The 24,340-nt window shown below is 45.0% G+C and overlaps 1 protein-coding gene across 4 annotated transcripts in view; it reads right to left on the bottom strand.

The window, feature by feature from the left end:
- The window catches only part of LOC141113431 (phosphatidate phosphatase LPIN3-like), a 166,282-nt gene that overhangs the window by 67,402 nt on the left and 74,540 nt on the right, over positions 1–24,340 (bottom strand). For all 4 annotated transcript variants that reach the window (XM_073606517.1, XM_073606518.1, XM_073606520.1 and 1 more), the window contains exons 2-4: positions 10,669–10,863; positions 8,992–9,087; positions 6,267–6,487 (exon numbers count right to left, since the gene is read on the bottom strand). In XM_073606517.1, the coding sequence (XP_073462618.1) occupies positions 6,267–6,487; positions 8,992–9,087; positions 10,669–10,863 (512 nt within the window). The remainder of the gene's footprint in view (positions 1–6,266; positions 6,488–8,991; positions 9,088–10,668; positions 10,864–24,340) is intronic.

Below are 24,340 nucleotides of genomic sequence, written 5' to 3'. Positions count from 1 at the left end.
ATTTCACTGTGATTGAGAAAACCCCAATCAGGTGATTTTTGTGGAATTAATGTTGAGCTTCTGGGAACTTTGTTTAAATTATTCCTGAATCTTTGCGTCACTTACTACTGAACCCCCGGCACTCTGTGTCCCTTCAAGCCACAGCCAGTATTTAGCGCAATGAAAATCACACCCAACTTTTCCTGTGGCGCACTTTTTCTCAGCTGTGGGGCCCAACTTATCATCCTGCACACAGGCCCACTGCTTTCCAAAAATGCCCCTGACCTGAGCTCATCGTTGCGCATCCATTCCAGATGCTTGTATGTGACATCCCATACATCCCATACATCACAGTGGTGGAAGAGATGAGAAGGGTGTTCAGCAGTGGGACAGATGAGCAGGGGGTTCAGTGTTGGACCAGATGAGAAGGGGGTTCAGTAGTGGTACAGAAAAGCAGGGGGGTAGCGCAGTGGGGCAGATGTGAAAGGAGGTATATTGGTGGGACAAATGAGCAGGGGGTTACAGTGGTGGGGCAGAAGAGCAGGGGAAACAGAGGTGGGGCAGAAGAGCAGGGGGGTACAGAGGTGAGACAGATGTGCACGAGGTGCAGTGGTGGGGCAGATGAGAAGGCAGGTTACAGTGGTGGGGCAGATGAGCAGATGGGTTCAGTGTTAGGACAGATGAGAAGGTGATTCAGTAGTGAGACAGAAAAGCATGGTGATACAGCGGTGGAGCAGATTTGCAGGGAGGTACAGTGGTGGGGCAGCTGAGAAAATGGGTACATTGATGGGGCAGATGAGCAGTGGGGTTACAATGGTGGGACAAAAGAGCAGGGGGGGTACAGTGGAGGGGAGATGTGCAGGAGGTACAGTAGTGGGAGGGATGGGAAGGGGGTTCAGTGGTGGGACAGAAAAGCAGAGGGGTACAGTGATGGGGCAGATGAGCAGGGGGGTACAGTGGTGGGAAAGATGAGCGGGGGGTTCAGTGTTGGGGCAGATGAGAATGGGGTTCAGCGGTGGGATAGAAGAGCAGGGGGGTACAGCGGTGGGGCAGATGTGAAAGGAGATGCATTGGTGGGACAGATGAGCAGGGGGTTACAGTGGTTGGGCAGAAGCGCAAGGGGGTACAGAGGTGGGGCAGATGTGCAGAGGAGAAAGGAGGTACATCGGTGGAATACATGAGCAGGGACAGAGGAACAGAGGTGGGACAGATGTGCAGGAAGTACAGTGGTGGGGCAGATGAGAAAGGGGGTTACAGTGGTGGGGCAGATGAGCAGGTAAGTTCAGTGTTAGGACAGATGACAAGATGGTTCAGCAGTGAGACAGAAGAGCATGGGGGTATGGTGGTGGAGCAGATGTGCAGGGACATACAGTTGTGGGGCAGATGAAAAAGAAGGAACATTGGTGGGGCAGATGAGCAGGGGGTTACAGTGGTGGGGCAGATGTACAGGGGGTTACAGTGGTGGGACAGATGAGCAGGGGGGTACAGAGGTGGGGCAGATGTGCAGGGTAGTACAGTGGTGGGGTAAATGTGCAGGGGGTTACAGTGGTGGGGCAGATGTGCAAGGGGTTACAGTGGTGGGGCAGATGAGCAGGGGAGTACAGTGGTGGGGCAGATGTGCAGGGGGTTACAGAGGTGGGGCAGATGTGCCTGTATGCATGTGCGATAGTTACATCATCTGTGAGTGCCCAGTGGCGAAAAAGGAGTGCCATGGGACCCCAAAGGGATGCAGCAGTAGCAAGATCCTGGACTCCTGGACATGCTGGAGGATAGCATAATAAGAGGTAGATGTACTATAATCTGCAAGTATGCTGTGCATATTAGAGTAAAGGATTACCCTTACCGACACATTTACTTCCGCTTTAATCTAGTGTTATTACTGTACTTACTTACTACAGTTATTTATGTAGCGCAGAGCTTTAAATATTATTCATTCATATAGTATTCTGTGTATTTCTAGGTGTTTTTCCTTTTTTGTGTGTATTTGTTTTTCTGTGTACTATCTCTTTAGTTTTTTTTACTCTTTTCCTGTCTTTTTTTTCACAAAAAGAAAAGTTAAAAAGGGATTGTAAAAGTACATTTATTTTATTTTTTTAAAGCGTAACTCCACTTTTGTTGAGAAAAAAACATTCCCCTCTGGGTGATCTATGTACAGTGCAAGGATTATAACAACCTTTGTTGCAGATTCCTACCATTTGTTATTTTGAAGAAATCCATGTGTGTTTGTCTGTGCCTCTGTGCACAGTGGGTCTAATGGGAGTGGTTTCATAATTATCAGTCAGCTGTGGCAGCTGCAGAGCACTAATGAGGAAAACTGCTGGGCCTGCATCCCTTTAGGCATGTTCCTATTGGAAATATCTCAGCAAAAATTAAATTTTGGTTGCAGGGGGTGCCTGAAATCTGAGTTGCATTTTAGGCAGACTTCTGGGAAAATTGGTGAGCCAATCACACAAGCAGGAAAATGATGTTTCTGGGGAGTGGTCAGTACACGTTCTGTGTACAGAACGCCTCCAGGTAACCATATTGCTTTGCATTTATAGAAAATTACAGCGCCTGCAGAATGATAAGGAAATGTAATTTTCAATAACATTCAGTTACAATTGCTGTTTTTTTCCCCACGAAAGTGGAGTTACCGTTTAAATAACAAACATGTCTATACTCACCTACTGTGCAATGGAATCACACAGAGTGGCCGGGAACCTCCTCTTTTCAGGTCCCCCGCCGACGCTCCTGGCCTCTCCTCTCTGGCAAGTGCCCCCATGGAAAGCTGCCTCCCATGGCGGCAATCGTGCATGCTCGCACCCGAGTCCCTCTGCTGCGTCCATTGACACAGACAGCCACAGCCCTCGCTCCCTCATCACTGGCTTTGATTAACAGCACTAGGAGCCAATGGCTCCCAGTGCCCCAGCAAAGCCAGTGAGACAAGGAAGAGAGGAGAGAGAAAACCTGCAGACATGCTCAGGGCTGGATAGAATGAGGTCTCAGGTAAGTAAAGGGGGGCTGAGGGGGCGACGCTGACACCTAAACATTTTTACCTTAATGCAAGGAATGCATTAAGGTAAAAAATGTTTAGACTTTACAACCACTTTAAAATTTTAAAGGCCAACGTTGGGCCTATTTTGGCACAGGCATGGGTCTCTGCAAAATGGTGAACATTTGCAGAAATGTCCAGATTTTCCCAGAATTTTTTTGGAAATAAAAACCCTTAATTTCATTACAATTGCCTATATAAAACCTTAAAGGGTAACTCCACTTTTGGAAAAATAGCAAAGAAAGAAAAAATAATATAGCGTATACAATTGCGACACAAGTCATGTTGTAGTTGAATGTTCTTAAAAATTACCTTTCCTTTTCAATCGGCATCATTGTAATTTTATGTAAAATGCAATGCAATCTGGCTGGAGGTGTTCTGTGCACAGAATGTGTACAGAACACCCTCCAAAAACATTATTTCCTGCTTGTGTGTTTGGCTCACTGATTTTCCCAGAAGTCTGCACTAAGATACAAGTCAGATTTTAGGCATTCCCAGCAGCAAAAATGTCATTTTTGGTGAGATACTCCCAATAGGAAATCACGTCTAAAGGGAAGCAGACCCTGCAATTTTCCTCATAAGCGCTCTGCAGGTGAAGCAACTGATTGATAATTATAAAACCACTCCCATTAGATCCACTTTCCCCACATGGATACAGACAAATACACAGGGATTTCCTCAGAATAACAAAATGTAGGAATCTGCAACAAAGTTTGTTAAAATCCTTGTAATGTACATAGATCACCCAGAGAGGAATGTTTTTTTTCAACAAAAGTGGAGTTACGCTTTAAATGAAAGAGATAATGTGCACAGGAAGGTAAAGAGACAAAGGGGGTTATTTTCGAAAGGCAAATCCACTTTGCACTACAAGTGCAAACTACAAGTGCAAAGTGCACTTGAAATTACACTGAAAGTGCACTTGGAAGTGCAGTCGCTGTAAACCTGAGGGGGACATGCAAGGAAAATAAAAAAACAGCATTTTAGCTTGCACATGATTAAATAATAAAATCATCAGAGCTTCCCCTCATTTCAGATCTACCCCTCAGATTTACAGCGACTGCACTTCCAAGTGCACTTTCAGTGCAATTTCAAGTGCACTTTGCACTTGTAGTTTGCACTTGTAGTGCAAAGTAGATTTGCCTTACGTAAATAACCCCAATGTCAGCATTAAGGGCAAAGTAAGTGTAATGGAGAAGCATATGATCATGCAAATATATCATACCTAGAAACACCCACTCCTCTACACTGGCAGGGCCGGTCTTACCACTAGGCAAACTAGGCAGCCACCTAGGGCACACTGCTGCCTAGGGGCACCCGGCCGAGGGTTTTCCTCCGTGTCTGCATACTCTGCAGGCTACAGCATGTAACTAACTGAGTCTCAGGCAGCTGCTCCATCTCACTGGTAATTAGAGGTACAGCGCAGCACTGGAGCCAGCGCTAGAGGAAGCAGAGCCGATGCTTCCTGTATAGCACCGCCTCCTCTCACATGGGCAGGGCAAAGGGGATGGAGTCAGGGCGGCAAAATGAAGTTTCGCCTAGGGTGTCAAAAATCCTTGCACCAGCCCTGTACACTGGCATCCACCTATCAAGGCATTTTGATATTTGCATGACGCAAGAGACAGCCCACTGCTTGCATCAGGGAACTTAGGAGAAGTACTAATGCGGGGTGGTGTGACAATTTTCCAGAAAGCTATGCACAGCATCCTGCTGGCCCCTCCTATTAGTCATCATATGCCTGCATTACATAGAGAAGGACAGAGACCCAGTGATGATATCACTGGGTTTAACCACTTCCCGACCAGCCACCACAGTTGTACTGCGGCAGGTTGGCTCTCCAGCATGAATCGCTGTCATTGTACGCCGGGCGCGTACACGGCGATCTGTGGGCATGCGCACGTGCCCATTCTCTAGCGGGGGAGCCAATCAGCAGGTCCGCCGACCACCGTGATTGCTCCAAAGAGAGAGAGAACGGGGATCTGCCAGTGTAAATAAACAGATCCCACAGAGTAGAGTGAGATTGTCTGTTCCTAGTGATTAGGAACAGCGATCTCTCTCTACACCCCGTCAGTCCCCTCCCCCCCCACAGTTAGAAAGCACCTCCCTAGGGAACATTTAACCCTTTGATCGTCCCTAGTGTTAACCCCTTCCCTACCAGTGTCATTTATACAGTAATCAGTGCATTTTTATAGCACCGATTGCTGTATAAAGGTCACTGGTCCCAAAAAAGTGTCCGATCTGTCCGCTGCAATGTCGCAGTCCCACTAGAAATCGCAGATTACCGCCATTACTAGTAAAAAAATAAATAATAAAAATGCCATAAATTTATCCCTTATTTTGAAGACGCAATAACTTTTGCGCAAACCAATCAATATACACTAATTGGGATTTTTTTTACCAAAAATATGTAGAAGAATACATATCGGCCTAAACTGATGAAGAAATTAGTTTATTTTTATTTTTTGATGGATATTTATAAAAGCAAAAAGTAAAAAAGTGTTTTTTTTTTCAAATTTGTTTTTATTTTTCTTGATTATAGCGCAAAAAATAAAAACCACAGAGGTGATCAAATACCACCAAAAGAAAGCTCTATTTGTGGGGAAAAAAAGGGCGTCAATTTTGTTCGGGTACAACGTCGCACGACTGCGCAATTGTCCGGTAAAGTGACGCAGTGCCGTATCGCAAAAAATGGCCTGATCAGGAAGTGGGTAAATCCTTCCGGGGGTGAAGTGGTAAAATAAGGTATGGAATGAAAGCAGAAAAAAATATTAGCAGATTACACTTTGGATTTAGGAAGACAAAAGTGAACATCGCTGTAAAATTTATGTCCCCTTAGGAGAATTGCAGTGCCGACCTGCACTTAGTGTCCGGGACAATGTCTGTGTATCATTGCTCTAATTGGTAGCACAAGGTCAGCGCTAATCTTGCAGCAACCCTTCCACTTTCGAACATTTAATAAAAAAAAAAAAACATTCAAAAAGAAATATGTAGGTGAATATAGCTCGGGCTGCAGGCAGGAGGAGGATTATCACCTTCGGTAAAGAGCACTATAACACTGGCAGTGTACGTCAACAACATGCACTTGTTATGCAGCATTTTGAGTTTGACTTTGGATTGTGTCAGCTCATTAATGTAATGTCACTCAGCACTGGATGCTTGCCATGGAGAAGTTTGTCAGTGACCATCCATGTGCCAAGTGGTGTCACACATCTACTCATGACACAGAGTCAAAAATACAGGACAATCCATCATTACTCACCATGAAGGTAGCACAGCAATTCCATCTTTATCCTGAGATCCCGAAGTCTCATCCCCTCTACTCCTCTTTCTTCTGTTGCTCCAACGTTGCCTCCTGGCGGGTGTGTCCAGTGCAGACAGAGGCAAATCTGGAGCTGGGGGGGCCTCCCGTATATCGTTATTGTCATGAGTAGATAACATATCCAGGGAATGGAGAACAGGGCTGATGGATGGGTTGTATTCCTTTAAAGTGAACAAAAACAGTGGATGTTAAAGAATAACTCCACCCAATATTTCAGTGTTAGGCCTCATGCACACAGGGTGTTTTTACAGTTGCTTTTAGCAGCGTCAGACTAGCAGCGCCTCTCCATGTTATTCTATGTGTCCATGCACACACAGGCTTTTAGGAGCTGTAAGTGGCATAGGGGTTTTAAAGCTGTAAAAAGAACAGGGCCAGCATGTTCTGAGGGCTGGCATTAGAGCTGTAAAAACGTCGTCCACCGGTAACAGCTGCTAAATGTGGCTTAACGTTGGATACAGCCGCGTTAAGCCTCGTCAAGCGTTTCTTTTTTTTTTTTTTTTTAGGTCATAATCAATGGTTCCCTATGAGAACCCCATTGATTTGAATATAAGTTGCACCACAAGTCGGATCACGATGCCCCAACTTGCGGTGCGGCTTGTGCGCTGAGGATCTTGAAGAAGAACCCTCGCCAAAATGGAAAAAAAAAATGGTCTGGGGTTCCTAACGTGTATGGATTTTAAGGGGAACAACCACTGCAAAATAATTGGCGTGGGGTCCCCCCCAAAATCCATACCAGACCCTTATCCGAGCATACAGTCTGGCAGGACAGGAAAGGGGGGGGCGAGCAAGCGGCCCCTCCCCTCCTGGACCATACCAGGCCACATTCCCCTTAACATGGGGGGGGGTGGGTGCTTTGGGGCAGGGGAGGCCCAGCGAAACCCCACCCCAAAGCACCTTGTCCCCATGTTGAGGGGGACAAGGGCCTCTTCCCGACAACCCTGGCTGGTGGTTGTCAGTGTCTGAGGGGGGCTTAACATAATCTGGAAGCCCCCAGATCCCGGCCCCCCACCCTATGTGAATAAGTATGGGGTGTCAAAAAAAAAAAGTGTCAAAAATAAAAAACAGGTTTTTGATAAAGCAATTTAATAAAGCAGCTCAGGTGTCTCTTCTCCTTCTGATCTCTTCATCCTCTGGTTCTTCTCTCTCTGCTGGGGTCTTCTTCCGCCGCTGGTTCTCTTAACATGGGGACAAGGTGCTTTGGGGTGGGGGGCACAAAGCACCCACCACCCAATGTTGAGGGCATGTGGCCTGGTATGGTCCAGGAGGGGAGGGGCCGCTCGCTCTTTCCCCTCTTTCCTGGCCTGCCGGGCTGCATGCTCGGATAAGGGTCTGGTATGGATTTTCGGGGGGGGGACCCCACGCCAGTTTTTTTTCCATTTTGGCAAGGGTTCCCCTTCAAGATCCTCAATGCACAAGCCGTACTGCAAGTCAGATCATCATGATCCCACTTGTGGTGCAACTTCTATTCAAATCAATGGGCTCTCATAGGGAACCATTGATTTTTGAATAGAGGCTGAGAAACGCTGCTAAAAGCTAGTGCGGCTGAACGTGCATCAACGCCAATGCAAAAAGCTACTAAAAGCACGTTTTTACAGTGGCTTTTTCCTGGCGTTGGTAGTGGCTTTTCAGCTCGTTTTTTCTAACACCCTGTGTGCATGAGGCCTTAGGCTTATTCTTGTATGTTAAACTACCTACCAGCTTTATTTATCTCTAAAGCCAGCCATACAAAGCTTACTGGTTTGCAGTTTCAGGCATGTTAGGGTAAGCAGGTACCACCCCATTTATTTTGAAAAGGCTGCCTTCATGCGATGTACGATAACATGAAACATACTGTGTGTTAACGTAGCACAAAGATGTATATAGGCCCAATACAGAGCAGAGGAAAACGGTATGGGGCAATATAATTCTGGCAGAGAGCCACCATTAGAACTCCACTTAAAGCCGCCCATATATTATGTAAATTGCTTGATTCAGTGTTGATAGGGGAATCCCTCCCACAGTGCTATTATGTTTTGCCAGCAAGGAGCCTTCCCTGCCAGCAGAACACAATGACACAATGGCAGCTATAGCCACCAGCAGTGATCCCATGAAAAAAAAATGAGGCTGGTTTCAATCTGTATACCTTACTTGGCACTTTATTGAATAATATAATTTATGAATGCACATGTTTACAGCTTTACATGTATGTATGTCTCAATTTTCTTTTTTGCGCTTATAGCACTTTATTCTCATCAGTGTATGAGCACTACATGATTTTGATTATTTGAATACATGCTTGTTTGAGTATATTCCCATCGCAACACAATTTTTTTGATTGTTACGTTTAAGTATTGGGATGTGCAATACAGTGAGTGCAGCTGTTTTAATCTTTAATCACTGATTTTGGACACTTAGCGCAGATTATTTTCTTTGTTTGGGAGATTCGAACCATCTATGGGCAGGCTGATTGTACACAAGTCAATCCATTGAACAACTTGAGTATAATCAGCATGTCGGATTCTTTCATTCAATTATTGCTAATCACTGTGTTCTCCCAGCAGGGATGAACCCCACCCCCCCGGGAGAAAACAGTAGCTCTACGGGAGGTATTCCCCCCATCAATTTTCTTTCCAGCAACCATCGAATCATCAATGGCCTGCCTTAATCAATCCCATCACTCATTTACCTCATTCTCTTCCAACTCTTGAATGAAGAAAGCTTCTCCATTTTCCCCAAGTCGCATCTGCAGATCTACAGGTTCTCCATTTACTTCTATATCAACCTGAAATAAAAAGACATAATAATTAAAGTGCAATGAGCAAGATGCACTCGATTATCTACTAAAGACCTTATCCCCCGGACACACCGGCAGATTTGTCAAATCGCATGACAAGTTGCACCCTATTGTCGACAAGATTTGAAAAAGAAGTTCCTGCACTACTTTTGCTGATTTCAGGCGAGACTTGCATAGACATCTGTGCATGAAATCGCACAGATGTCAGCCAAGTAACACCCAAAGTCGCACTGATATGCGGCTTTGAAATTGTGCGATTTCAAGTGAAGTCACCCGATTTCAAAGTTGGATTTGGTGTGACCGGGGGGCTTAAAGTGGAATTTAACAGAATATATGGTTCCCTTACCTTAAAACTCCTCTAAGGCTTGTGTCAGTGGACTTTTGTTTGCATCTGACTGGTTCTGAATACCTATAAATATCTATGGTAACTCAAAACCTACCTGAAGCAGGTCAAATTCAGGTCAGAAGAAGATCGACTGCAGGCCAAATGCACCGGTCAATTATGTTTGAATGATCTCAGAGGCATCTCAAAGTGATGCCACTGATATAAGCCCAAAGCCTATCGACACAGGCCCTTACCTGTCTGCTAGCAATATTTTGAAAATTGTACACTGGATAAATGTATGCTCAATGCATTTTTTTCACTCCCCAGAATGCCAAAGGTTCAACCAGATGCCTTGATAATGTGACTCCATCATGCATGTCAGAAGTTGCATCATTAGGATCTGCCCAGTAGCCAAATACAATGGACATGGGGTTGGAAAAAGCAGTGGAGAATTTGTTAGTAGCAGTAAAATGTGTGGCAGTGGGAAGAGCAGACCTGCCAGAACTGAAATGATGCAACTTGTACAATATGGCAAGAGCTCTTGAGGCACCCAGGTGCTTAGTTCCCCTTTATTTATAAATGTGCTCTTGCTAAGAACTGAAGTTAATTCTGAGCCACCAATCAGCATCAGACCTGCCCTCAAGGGTTGCATCTAATTGGTAGTTGTGAGAAAATAACTCCAGCCCTTAGTAAGAAACATGTTGATACATAATGCCTTATGGTACATACAACTTTAGTTTCAAGAGGTGTTACAGAGTGCCGACACAAATAGGATAAATATGACTAGACTCCAAAACCACCACCACAGCCAATTACTAAGCAGGCAAAATCAATGAGATCTGGCCATCTATAGACTATGGCCTCACGATACCAAAGGTAATCTCCCCTCGAAGCCTAAAATCCACACATCTTTGTGACTTCAGGTGCCAGCCGATGGAGCTCATCAATGCACTCACATGGAGCAAGCAAACAAGCCCGCCACACTCCAATGACATCAGCCTTCACAAAGCTTTCTTGTGCCAGGACAAGATTACAGAAGAGGTTGCCCAGACCAACCAGACCAATCTGTGATCTTGTCCTGGAACAATAAAGCTTTGTGAAGGCTGATGTCATTGGAGTGCGGCTGGCTTGTTTGTTTAGACTAGGGCCTACTGGTTATAATATGGCAGCTTACTGTTCAAAACGGACCTCAAATACATGAATATTTTAGTTAGTGGGGTCTGCATGGCCTTTTATAGACTTACCGCCATTTCGGCTGATCTCAGTATGCCCAGTTTCCCGAACCGCACATGGAATGGGGACGATTGATAAGAACCATCAGGCTGTCGGATCACTATCACATCAATGGAGCCAGACAACGTGGCTGGGTTGACTCCTTTATACAAGTCTCGCACACGGCCCAGTACAGAGCCTGCCAGCTGCCCCACGTAGTTCATCCTCTGAAGAGAGAGGGGTTCATGAAACGTCAGGTTATAGCCTACTGCACAGAAAAGGGAAACTTATACACTATACTACATGTAACATCAGGCATAACGTATATGACACAGAACTACCTGAATAATAGAAAAATAGAAATTACTTCTTTTGGGTCCCCAGTATGGTAATATAAGATGATACAATTGATTTGAGCATCCCTTGTGACAATAAGTGGGCTACCTAGAGGCCAATAACTACAGCTACAAGTCATTCTCATTTTTTTAAAGAAAAGAGAGCAAATCTCTCTGTGTGCATGTGACATCCAATTATTGGTTGCAATCTTGTGTCTCAGAACTCCAACAATGCGAGGGATGATGGACAAGATGATGGACAAGTTTCTTATTGCCTCTTGGTTATAAATCTGCATTGTTTGGCCCAATCTTAACATTGTAAATGTTTCTTCCACTTTATCTTTTGCTGTATCTAAACCCAAAAACAAAAAATAATATATTGCAGATAACAAGTCCTTAGATCTGATGGCTGCATTACTTTTCTTTTGCAGGCATTTTTTCTCATTGTTTTCATCCTTCATGTCTATGATTTCTTCTTCATTGTATCCATGGAAGGAGCCATAGTTGCCGCACAGGCTGGACTTAAAATATGACTGCCTTTGTTCACTTCATTTACATGGTGGATTAATTAGACTAGTAGACTTAGAATAAGGCTTTAAGTTCACAGATAGTAACAAGAACACCGTATTTCTGGGTAGATCAACAGATATTTTCTGCACTATTTTTGGCCTGAAAAATCAAGAAAACGGATGCAGCCAACACATCTATGGACTGTTAAACTGCAATAGATTACATTTTTGTCTTTATGTTTAGATACAATTATTTATATTTTATTATATTTAAAAAACACCCAGTTTTAAGACACATATTAAATAAATCTCTATAGACGGAAATATGTAGACTGCATTGTGGATCCCCTTATGAAAACTCAGGGTTCCTGGCTGTCATGTTAATCCAGGTACTTCAATCATTTCTGATCAGGAGTTCATGCTCGTTCTAGCTGAGTAAAGCCGGCCATAGACGGTTCGAATTTCGTCCGGTTCCTGCTGAACTGGCCGAGATTCAAACCATGTATGGGCAGGCTGAATGTACCAAAGTTGATTGATCAATCAACTTGAGTACAACCAACCTGCCGGATTTTATATGCAATTATTAATAGCAGCTGTTATAGCCTCTAGCAATAATCACTGTGTTCTCTCGGAGGGCACGGCTTCCCCTGCCCCCTGCCGGGAAAACACAATGGCTCGGCAGGAGGGATTTCACTGTCAACACTGACTGATTCGTGGTTGCAGGAAAGAAATTCTCTCCATCTATGGCCAGTCCAAAGCCTAGTACACATGGGCCAAAATTTCAGGTGGCATCAACATTGCGTACTGCAGCCGGTCCAACAAGCCGGCTTCTGTCAATGGGGCATGCCAGAAAAAGGTCTGCCGATCAGCTCTATCAGCCAAAGCTCAAGATCCCTGACTTGGAATTTTCTGAAGGGGGCTGTCCCCCTGTCAGAACACAATAGCTCAGCAGGGGAGATTGCTGTACTAATGTCAGATTATTAGTACAGCAGTTTCTCCTGAGCGGTCAGGTTTTTTTTCGTTGAACGAAAAAAAAAAAAAAAAACTTCTAGTGTGTACTAGGCTTAAGAAATTCTGAAGACAACCAAGTAGCAGCATTTGCAGGAGGAGGTCAGCAGCGGCAGTCTGCATATACAAGTATCTTAAAGTATGGGTTTTCTTTCAATGGTATATGCCATTACTATATGGCTACTGTGTATCTAAAAAAATTAATATTATCCTGTACAGCCAGTCCTTGGAAGCATTAGTGAACTATTTGTTATACAATCACTTTAGCATGAAGACTGCAATGCCCTTCAATGGGACTGCTGTCAGAGCTTTGGACTCACTCCAGTTCTCTGCCTTCTCTCTCATTTCAGCAGGCAGTGTAGACAATCTTCATTGGATTGTCTATGTAACTTAAAACCTCACGTGGTCTGCAGACTTTGTCTTCCAAACCACTGAATATCGATTAGGGAGAAAGCCACAGCCATAATGATAAAAAGCAGGTACATTACTAAGCAGAGCTTGCTAGTGAAAAGACAAGAGGTCTGCAGTGCCAGACATTTTTTAAACATTGAGCCCGGGTTCACACCACAACGGGCTGCGGATCGCACAGGAGCGCTGTGCGTCCCTGTTCACCGTTTCAGGGACGAATCAGGGCCGATTCTATGCCTGAATTCGGCCCTGAAACGCAGCCAAAGACGCACAGCGTTTTTGTGCAGTGCGCACCGCAGCCGCCCCGGAGATATGTGAACTGGCTCCATAGGGAGCCAGTCACATTCTCCTGCTATGCGAATTAGAGGTGCGGAAACGCACCTCTAATTCGCATAGGTGTGAACCCGGGCTTACACACTTAACTATACCGTGTTCCTGTTAGTTGTCTGTAGGTGTTTATTCGAACAGAAAACAATTCAGTAAAACTATGCATACTGAACAGTAAATGAAAGAACTGCTTTGATAAAAAATAAATAAATTAGGGCTCAGTGATGGCTGCAATAAAAGCCCTACCCCCCAAATAAGCCCTACCCTGTTTCCCCGAAAATGAGCCCTACCCTGAAAATAAGACCTACAAGGACTTTTACTAGGGCTTATTTGGGGGGTAGGGCTTATATTGCAGCCATCACCGACAATCACGCTAGGTCTTATTTTCGGGGAAACAGGGTATGGTGCTATTCATTGTGAATGGCAACCCAAAACACCGGTGCTTCAGCACACAACAATGCATGGTGATGCACTACTGTGTGTTGAATTGCGGTGTGCTAGCAAAAATGTCACAGGTCTGATTTTTGGTCCATTTTAGTGTGTTAGGCAGCATGCATTAATGCAGAGCACCTCAATGTGTGACGTAATGCACCACAATAGACCTGACGTGTGAAAAGGGCCATTAAAGCAAAACTTTAGGCATTAATGAAGCTCTATATTCATTATTACATTTTTTTAATGAAACTAGTGTAAGTATCTGACTTTGACTTTGGTATCAACCTCCCTTATGTAGCACCACTCGGACACCCCAAAGGCACCTTCAGAGGCAAGGGGTAGCACCTCTAGAGGCTAGCATTTCACCCCCAGGGCTGAGTCCATAGTTAAAATAAAGGGACAGAGAAAAAATATTGGGCGCCAGTCACTTTTATCTTTTTAAAGTTTTATTGCAGAACGGTTAAAAGCGAAGTTGGGATTATAAAAATTAAACAATATTACCGTACTTACCCAGATGGCTGCAGCACTGATCCCAGCTACAGCTGTCCCCCGCCCTCTCTAAGACCAAGAACTGAACAAGCAAACACAGCTGGTCGCTCAGCTCTCAGTCTTCAGCTTGTAAAAAGCTGGTGACTGTCAGTCATCGGCTCTCTTCTCTGCCCCTCCAGCACTCACTGGAGCTCACTGGGGCGCTGGGCTTTGGAGGGGTGGGAGCAGCTGGCTCAGGATCTCAGCGGCTCAGCTGCGGGTCCAGACTTCTGGGCAGATCCCGACCATATCGTGATTGGGTCTGTGACCTTGGCTCACAGCTGGTTTTATTAGTCCTGTGATTCATAGGAGAAAAACAGCCAAAAAAGCTTTGGCTATACTCCTCCTTTGAGGAGGTGGGGGTTAGGGGTCGCAGATACCGTAGCAGGTCATTTATAGACATCTCCAGATCCCGATCAATGTCCAGCTTCACAGTGTCAGACCCATGAAGCCTACCCGGCAACACTGTAAGCACGTTCTTAAATTTCAAGTGAATCACCAAGCACTTCTGAGTGACCAGCCTTCTTTTTGGCTCTCTCCAGCAAGGGGCCTCCCCTGGGTTTCCTCCTTGGTGCAGCTTCCTTCACACCAGGTAGGAGAGATCCAGGACCACTACAGCAATCAATAGGCCCCAAACAACCTATTGTGCCTAACAGTAGAGCTCCATCCAGCAGCACTTCCTAAAGGCCTCCACCTGACGCAAGAGAGAGAGCACATGGCTTGTCCTCGATATTTATATCCTCCCCCAGCATGCACCAGTGGCATTAGCCTCCTACGGAATTGGCTGAAGAAAATATAAATATTCTAACTTAGTTTTGTTTGTGAAATATGATACTATGACTAATATCTACTGGTGACATTGAGAAATTGAAAAGTCAACTTAAGCTTACAGAAAAACCAGGTGAAAAACTATACAATCAGTCTGAGCTTATTACAGCTTAAAACTAAACTGACATAGTAGCCTCTGTTTACACTTATATACTGTAAGAGGCCACCCATGTTACTGGAGTACTTCACTGTTTCCTGTCGCAATAGGACTGTGTGTCAGAAACCATGAACCAGACCGAGACAGAAGTACAGTAAAATCACACTTTTTAATTAAAAATAAAAAGGTAAATAGAGTAAGCGTAGTCAAAGCATAGCCAGAGTCCAGTAACTGGATCGGGTAGTCAGCCAAGCCAGAGTTCAGTAACCAGATCGAGTAATCAGCCAAGCCAGAGTTCAGTAACCAGATTGGGTAATCAGCCAGGTCAGAAGTCAGGGATCCAAGTAGAGGAACAGCAAGCAGGATAAGGAGCCAGAAGGGATGTCAGCAAAGCCAGTCTTTAAACAGGAACGCAGGAGATGGTTTCTTGTGATGTGACCAAGGCGAAGGCAGGAATGAAGTGAGCTGGAGATCTTTAAGTAGGCGGGACTGATGAGCAGATCCAAAACAGCTGGTTAACTGTGGAGAGAGATGAGAGCTGGCAATTAGCCGACAGCTGAGGGGCCAGCTCACAGAAGGAAGGGCTGAGCCAGCCTTGACAGTACCCCCCACCTCAATGACCCCTCCCCTTCGGAGGACCACCAGGCTTGAGGGGAAAACATCTATGGAAATCACGGAGGAGGGCAGGAGCATGTACGTCTGAGGATGAGACCCAGGAGCGTTCCTCCGGGCTGTACCCCTTCCAATGCACCAGGTACTATATGCGCCCAAGGAACCTACAGGAGTCAACAATGGATTGTACCTCATACTCCTCATGGTTCTCAACCTGTATAGGGTGAGGACGTGGCACCGAGGTGGTAAAGCGGTTGCAGACCAACGGTTTCAATAAGGAGACATGAAACACATTTGAGATGCACATACTATGAGGAAGGTCCAACGCGTAAGCCACTGGGTTAATCCTGCTAAGGATACAGAAAGGCCCAATAAACCAAGGTGCAAACTTCAGTGAGGGAATACGAAGTTGGAGGTTGCGAGACGACAGCCAGACTCTATCCCCAACCTGGTAGGAAGGTGCCGGCAGGCATCTGTGGTCAGCATGGAGTCTGTACCTATCATTAGCATGACGCAAAGCCTCCTGGCCTTGTGCCCAAGTGGAACGAAGACCACGGAGATGCTCCTCTAGCGCAGGAATACTCTGCGGAACAAACGAGTCAGGCAACATGGAAGGTTGGAAACCATAATTCGCAATGAACTGAGACACCCGGGAAGCAGAATTCAAGGCACTGTTGTGAGCATACTCTGCCCATAGTAATAGGTCTGACCCGTTGTTGTGATGGTCAGAAATATAGCAATGTAGGAATTGCTCCAAGGACTGATTGGCTCGTTCTGCGGCCCCATTAGACTGCGTGTGATACGCAGAGGAGAAAGCAAGCTGAATTTCCAGCTGTGCACAAAAGGCTCGCCAGAACCGTGACACAAACTGACTACCCCTGTCCGAGACAATCACCTTGGGTAGCCCATGTAAGCGAAAGATCTCCCGAGCAAAAATGGAAGACAGTTCCATAGAAGTGGGCAACTTCTTAAGTGGAATACAATGACACATCTTTGAGAACCGGTCAACCATCATAAGGATAACTGTGTTGCCTTGGGAGTTGGGCAACTCCACAATGAAATCCATAGACAGGTGGGTCCAGGGCCTCTCTCCATTGGGTATGGGTTGTAGATGGCCCACTAGAAGTTGTTGTGGAGTCTTACTCTGAGTACACACGGAACAGGCAGCTACGAAGGCAGTTACATCAGCAGGTAGACTAGGCCACCAGAATTGTTGGGAAATGGCCCAAACAAGTTGATTCTTACCAGGGTGGCCAGCTGCCTTGGGAGAATGGCAAGTCTGGATCACGGCAGTATGGAGACACTCTGGGACAAAGCAGCAGTCACAAGGTTTCTCAGGAGGAGCATCGACCTGAGCAGCAAGAATTTTGTCACCCAAAGGAGAAGTAAGACTGGTGCGAACTGTAGCCAGAATACGATCAGGGGGAATCATAGGAACGGGAACCGACTCCAACTTGGCAGTGGAGGAAAATTGTTGTGACAAGGCGTCAGCCCTTACATTCTTAGTACCGGGTAAGAATGAGACAATGTAATTGAAACTTGACAAGAAAAGAGCCCATCGCGCCCTTCTGGGAGAGAGGCGTTTAGCCTCAGACAAGAATGTGAGATTCTTATGGTCAGTAAGAATGAGAACCGGCACAGTGGTACCTTCGAGGAGATGTCTCCATTCTTTCAGGGCTAAAATGATTGCCAACAGCTCTCTGTCACCAATCTCGTAATTGTACTCGACAGGTGACAATTTCTTGGAAAAGTAGCCACAAGGATGCAAAGCACTCTCAGAGGTAGGACGTTGAGACAGAAGGGCACCAACACCAGTCTCAGAAGCATCAACCTCAAGGATCAAAGGTAAGGTAGGATCAGGATGTGCCAGCACAGGATCAGAAACAAAGGCAGCCTGGAGACTTTCAAAGGCCTTAATGGACTCCGGAGACCAACTCTGTGGGTTACCGTTCTTTCTGGTCATATCGGTCAGGGGCTTGACCAGAGACAAGAAGTTACGAATAAACTTCCGATAATAGTTGGCAAAACCCAGGAAACGCTGCAGAGGATATAACCCCACGGGTCGAGGCCACTGTAGGACTGCCGAAAGTTTCTCTGGGTCCATCAAAAAACCAGCAGTGGAAATGACAGGAATTTAACCTGTTCCCGATGGAACTCACACTTCTCCAGTTTACAATAGAGATTGTTCTCTCTTAATTTCTGAAGCACACGACAGATATCTGTGTGGTGGCTCTCCAGGGACTTGGAAAATATGAGGATATCATCGAGATAAACCACCACACATAACTGCAACAAATCTCGGTGGACATCGTTAATTAATTCCTGGAAAACTGCCGGGGCGTTACAAAGGCCAAAAGGCATTACGAGATACTCATAATGGCCTGTTCTGGTATTAAAAGCAGTTTTCCACTCGTCACCATCTTTAATCCTCACGAGATTGTAAGCCCCTCTCAGATCAAGCTTAGTGAAAACCGTTGCTCCCTTGAGGCGGTCAAATAACTCTGTAATCAACGGGATCAGGTAGGCATTCTTAATCGTTAAACGATTAAAACCCCTATAATCAATACAAGGTCTCAGTTCACTGCTCCTCTTCTTCACAAAGAAGAAACCAGCACCAGCAGGAGACAAGGATTTGCAGATGAAACCCCGAGAAAGTGCGTCTGCAACATACTCCTCCGTGGCTTTATCCTCCAAGACCGACAAAGGGTAAACTCGGCTATGAGGGGGAGTAGCACCAGGTTGAAGGTCAGTAGCGCAATCATACAGCCGGTGTGGAGGCAAACTACCTGCTTGACCTTTGTCAAAGACATCGCTAAAATCACGGTACTCTTCTGGCAGGGAGGAGAGTGAAAAGGTACACAGGACCTTGGCTACCTTCCGGAAGCATGTTTCACTGCATTGTGGTGACCAGGAGAGAACCTCAGCATGGAGCCAATCAAAACAGGGGTTGTGCCTCTGTAACCAAGGGTAACCAATAACCAGCGGAAACGGGAGAGGAAATCACTTGGAATTGGATTATCTCATGGTGAAGAGCCCCTATGGCCATGGACAACGGAACCGTCTCATGAGTCACATGGGCAGGCTGTAGAGGTCTCCCGTCAAGAGCCTCAATGGCAAGTGGAGTGTCACGCAGCTGCAGTGGAATTGAGTGCTTTGATACAAAGGCAGCATCAATGAACAGGCCTGCAGCCCCAGAGTCGATTAGAGCCTGTATCTCGATAGACGACTTAGCCCAAGTAAGGGTGACCGAAACCAGGGGCTTATCCTTCTGGATAAGTGGGGACGACACAACACCACCTAAGGTCTGTCCATGACAGGACCTCAAGGTTCGGGTGTTCCCAGGACGGGTAGGACAAGACTTCAAAAAGTGAACTGCCTGGCCACAATAAAGGCACAATCTCTCCCTCCTCCTAAAGGCTCTCTAATCCGCAGAGAGACGCGTGAAGCCCAAGTGCATGGGTTCATCTTCACAGACCGACTCGATACCAGGAGGCATGGGAGGTGAGGGAGGCACGGGTGGGACTGCAAAGCTCAGAGGCAAACGTACAGGAGGCTTCCGCAAGCGCTCCTTAAAAGAAAGTCTTTCTCTGAGTCTGGAGTCAATGAGGATGGCAAACTAGATCAAGCTCTCCAGCTCAGTGGGTATCTCTCGGGCTGCTATCTCATCCTTGATAGAATCGGAGAGACCATGAGAAAAAGCAGCCACAAGGGCCTCATTGTTCCAAGCAACCTCTGCTGCCAGAGTACGGAACTCAATGGCATAGTCGGCAACAGTTCTCGTACTCTGTTTGATGGACATGAGGCATTTGGCAGCAGAAGCGGAGCGTGCGGGAACGTCAAATACCCTTTTAAAGGAGGCCACAAACTCAGGGTAACTCAAGACAACAGGTTTTTGCGTCTCCCATAGAGGGTTAGCCCAGGCCAAGGCTCTCTCAGAAAGCAAAGATATTACAAACCCTACTTTGCTTCTGTCCGTGGGAAACGCCTGGGGCAGCATCTCAAAGTATATCTCACCTTGGTTGAGAAATCCTCTGCATTGAACTGGATCGCCCCCAAATCGCTGGGGAAGCGGGGCGGAACCAGACATACCTCTTATAGAGGTAATACTCAAGGTGGGTGCCTGCACAGAGACTGCAACTCAGGTTGTACCGGAGCAGCCACAGTGGGGGATTCCAGGTGAGCCGTGCGACTCAGGAGCGTTTGTAACGCCATGGCAAACTGATCCATGCGGTGATCTTGCTCATCCAATTTGGAAATAATATTACCAACAAATGGATTGACTGTATCTTCTGAATTCATGGCCTTCGCCTACTGTCAGAAACCATGAACCAGACCGAGACAGAAGTACAGTAAAATCACACTTGTTTATAAATAAAAATAAAAAGGTAAATAGAGTAAGCGTAGTCAAAGCATAGCCAGAGTCCAGGAACCGGATCAGGTAGTCAGCCAAGCCAGAGTTCCGTAACCAGATCGGGTAATCAGCCAGGCCAGAAGTCAGGGATCCAAGTAGAGGAACAGCAAGCAGGATAAGGAGCAAGAAGGGATGTCAGCAAAGCCATTCTTTAAACAGGAACGCAGGAGATGGTTTCTTGTGATGTGACCAAGGCGAAGGCAGGAATGAAGTGAGCTGGAGATCTTTAAGTAGGCGGGACTGACGAGCAGATCCACAACAGCTGGTTAACTGTGGAAAGAGAAGAGAGCTGGCAATTAGAAAAGGAAGGGCTGAGCCAGCCCTGACACTGTGTAGCTGAGTGAAGACCCTGGGAGAGAGATGGGGGAGGGCTGTGCTGGCAAGAGGAGAGAGCCACGATCAGGGCTAGTCACAAGGGACACCACAAGACAAAGTGACAAGACTGATTGGAGTGTGCTGCAGAGAGGGTGCACAGGCTATGGCTGCTGCTGTGACCTGTTCTGCTGAGAGAGTCCACGTGATGCTGTGGCTGTAGCCTGTGTTTGAACTTTGTGTGCCATGTCTGCCTTTGCTGATCTATTTCCAACTGCTGTGAACTCAGAGCCAGTGTAAAAAGGTGCTGAGAAACTCGTGCTACCAAGGGAGGACCTGGCTGCTGAGAGCGTGTGTTGGGAACCAAGGTACCACCTGTTGTATTCGGATGTGACCTCGCAAGAAGCGGCAGCCGATTCCTGACCTTCAGGCAAAGGGAAAATCTACTAATGCTGCTGGATGCCAGCTGAAGAGCAGGATCTTTGTGGGATTGTTGGGAACCCTGAGACCAACAAGCATAGTGAAATTTCAAATATCAATTTGTGCTATAAAGTGAGTCCGTGCTAAGAAATTAGATAATTCAACCTTATTAAGTGAAAAAAATAGTACAAGAATCAGATTATATATTAAGAATAGTCCATTCCAATTGCTAGTAGATCTCCGCTGTGAAATGAACACACAATACACCCGCGAATGGTTGATGAGAGAAAAGATCTGCCTTCCAAATCCACACACACTGCCGCTTACCGACTCCTGTTGATCTCTTAGTTATAGATCACACATGCTTGTGGCTTGATACCCAGCCCGGCCCTTTAATTGCATACAGCCAAAATCCGAGCATCCTCACAGGAGTTGCAACTTCACAAAGCTGGTAATCTCTCTAATGTTTCTAGTGATCGGACCTCAGGTTGGGTGAAATCACATCAATCAGGACCGCTAGCTTCTGTCCTGCAGACCTCCCACTAGCTCGATTTCAAAGGCCACCTTTGCCGGTCCAATGTGAATATCCAAGTTCTCCCCTCGGAAGAGAAGTGTGTGGGGGGGGGGGGTTAAAGGTACATTCTTGAGGTCCGTATGCTTCCTCTGGATTCTGGTGTTCCCAGATTCTGCTTATACAATCCAACTGAAGAAGTCGCAAGGCAGGCGAGGAGCTCAGAGGTGAAGTTTAATCCAGCAGGGTGTCTGGGCTGTAATAATCCACAGTGAGAGGTGCTGAGCTGGGTGACAACCTTCAGGGTGCTGCTGAGCTAAGAGGAGGATAGGGTGTCATTCCTTACATAGTGACACCCAACTCATTCATATGTGTCAGTGCAGAACCCAGCAGATCAGAGAGGGGATCTCCAGACACAAAGCTCTGTATCTCCAGCAAACACTGAGCTGTCTCAGAGATCGCTGAGAGATTACCAGCTTTGTGAAGTTACAAGGTGGAAAGCAGATCTTTTCTCTCATCACCATTCTCGGGTGTATTTTGTGTTAATTTCACAGCGGAGATCAACTAGCAATTTGAATGGACTATTCTTAATATATAATCTGATTCATTGTACTATTTTTTCACTTAAATAAGGTTGAATTATCTCATTTCTTAGCACGGACTCACCTTATAGCGCGACTTGATATTTGAAATGGTTGGTTGATGTGTGTATCTTACATAGAAGTCGCAGCTGTCTATATTCACATATTTGCTAATAATCACTAATTTGTGTCACATTTATTAGGGACAGCGCAGTAATTTTAACTATTATTGACATAAGTATAGTGAAAGGCCTCCTAAACACTAACTTTTCCTGTTTGCCCATTCTGTGGGATAGTGCTACCCATTTTTCTGGGAGTACTTAACTCAACAGTTTCTTATTTGTTAGTGTTCTTAGGCAGCTCATAGATGATTTTTTTTTTTTTTCATTCAACTAGTGGGTAGAACGAAAAAAAAAAATTACTTGATACCCCATCCACACATTCAAGGTGGATGGGAGAATCGTCTTACTGGGTCACAACGCTAGCACGCATCGCGCATGCGCGATTCCGTTTTAAACAGCAGAGGAGTTTATATGCTGTCCCTGCTGGGTTTTTATGCCTCATCTTTTCACTTATCTGTATTTTATTTAATAAACGCAGTCTTGGTTTATCTGCACTATTGGAGTCCCCCCCTTTTTTTCTTTTTGGGATACGTGGTTCATCTCCGCCTGGTCTCTCTGGGAACAAACATTGATCACCATACAGGAAGCGTCCTTGGGACTACATCTTCTGAATTGGCGCCCTGCTGTTGCTGAGTAGTCACCCAGGAAGGAGGTTGGCAAGATTCCCTACAGAGCCTCTTATGGGACATCCCTTGAAGTTCACCTCATATCTCTCTCTACTAAGCCTGTTTTGACCCCCCTGAATAAGGGCGGTCGCAGGCTTTCTGGTAAGCCTTCATTATTTTATCACCAGGTGGTGGGCAGCACTGGCGGTGGATTATTGATCCAGAATTCCGCATTGAATAACCTTTGGACTTCACTCACACCATATTTTATGAACTTTTATTCACTATATTTGCATTCATTGTATTTGCTTTCTTTATCACCTATGGACTTTGGGTTGAATGATTTTTTCATCAGTCACCATCATTAGCTGTTATTCATCATTGTTGTTTAATTTTTATTTTTATTTTTAAACACATTTTTTCACACAATTTTTTCACTTGTGACACTTGTCCAGCGCTGCACTGCTCTCTTTATGTCTAAATCGTCTTACTGTGCTTTTGTATTCTGACAGTAGAGAGACTTACTCGCCGTTAGAATACACTGATACAGCTATAGCTGGTGGCGATGATCGAACAGCAAAAATCCGACAGGGTGGTTGTAAAGAAGTCGATCGGTAGCAGGAAGTACAGCATGTTTAATGGCCAATTAGAAATAAAGCCATTCCCAATACATATCATGACGTGGAAATTATAATGGTTTGGGGTGAATTGTATTTTTTAGGTTTTTAATTTAAACTACATTTATACTATTTATATAAACAATTTATTTAATAAATTATGTGTTCTCCCACAAGATTCAAAAAAGCATATAGTGATAATCTCGCAGAAAAGGCTGTTTGCTTTCATATTGTATTTCTCTATTTCAGTCTGCAAAAGGAGCAGAGCAGACAGATAGGAGAGGGGGATAAGTCATTCCTCATTTACTTGCATGTGTATATTTCAGAGCTATTGAGCTCTGTAAGCAACAGGCTTTTTTGTAACAGAGCAGCTATGAATAGACAAGTAAACTAAAAAAAAAAAAAAAAAGGAGCCCAGAGATCCACTTGCTTGCTGGAATATAAAGATATATAAATAATATAAAATATGTAAAATGATAAAACAAGTAGACCACGCTGTCTCTTTAAATTGTGTGGTAGCAGCCGGCACAGCAAAAGATCAATTTGCAAAGTGGAAAAACTATATATATATATATATATATATATATATATATATATATAAGGAAGTGCAGCGCTAATGTGATATCGGTAGAATAAACTACGATAGGATATGAATGAGTACTCAATACAGTGACCTTATATGTATAGAAAGTACATGTGTGTACAAAAATATCCGTGCTCTATATTGGAAAGATCAAACAATCCCCATATAGTTAGAATCTAACTATATGGGGATTGTTTTATCTTTCCAATATAGAACGCAGATATATTTTTGTACACACATGTACTTTCCATACATATGAGGTCACTGTATTGAGTACTCATTCATAGTCTATCGTAGTTTATTCTACCGATATCACATTAGCTCTGCACTTCCTTTATATATATATATAAATATATATATATATATATATATATATATATATATAAATATATATATATATATATATATATATATATATATAAATATGAAGATTATAAGGATACTTTAGAAACACT

This window comes from Aquarana catesbeiana, linkage group LG12 (assembly GCF_042186555.1).
Source record: "Aquarana catesbeiana isolate 2022-GZ linkage group LG12, ASM4218655v1, whole genome shotgun sequence".
Lineage (NCBI taxonomy): Eukaryota > Metazoa > Chordata > Amphibia > Anura > Ranidae > Aquarana > Aquarana catesbeiana.
This window is presented reverse-complemented; position numbering and strand designations above follow the sequence as displayed.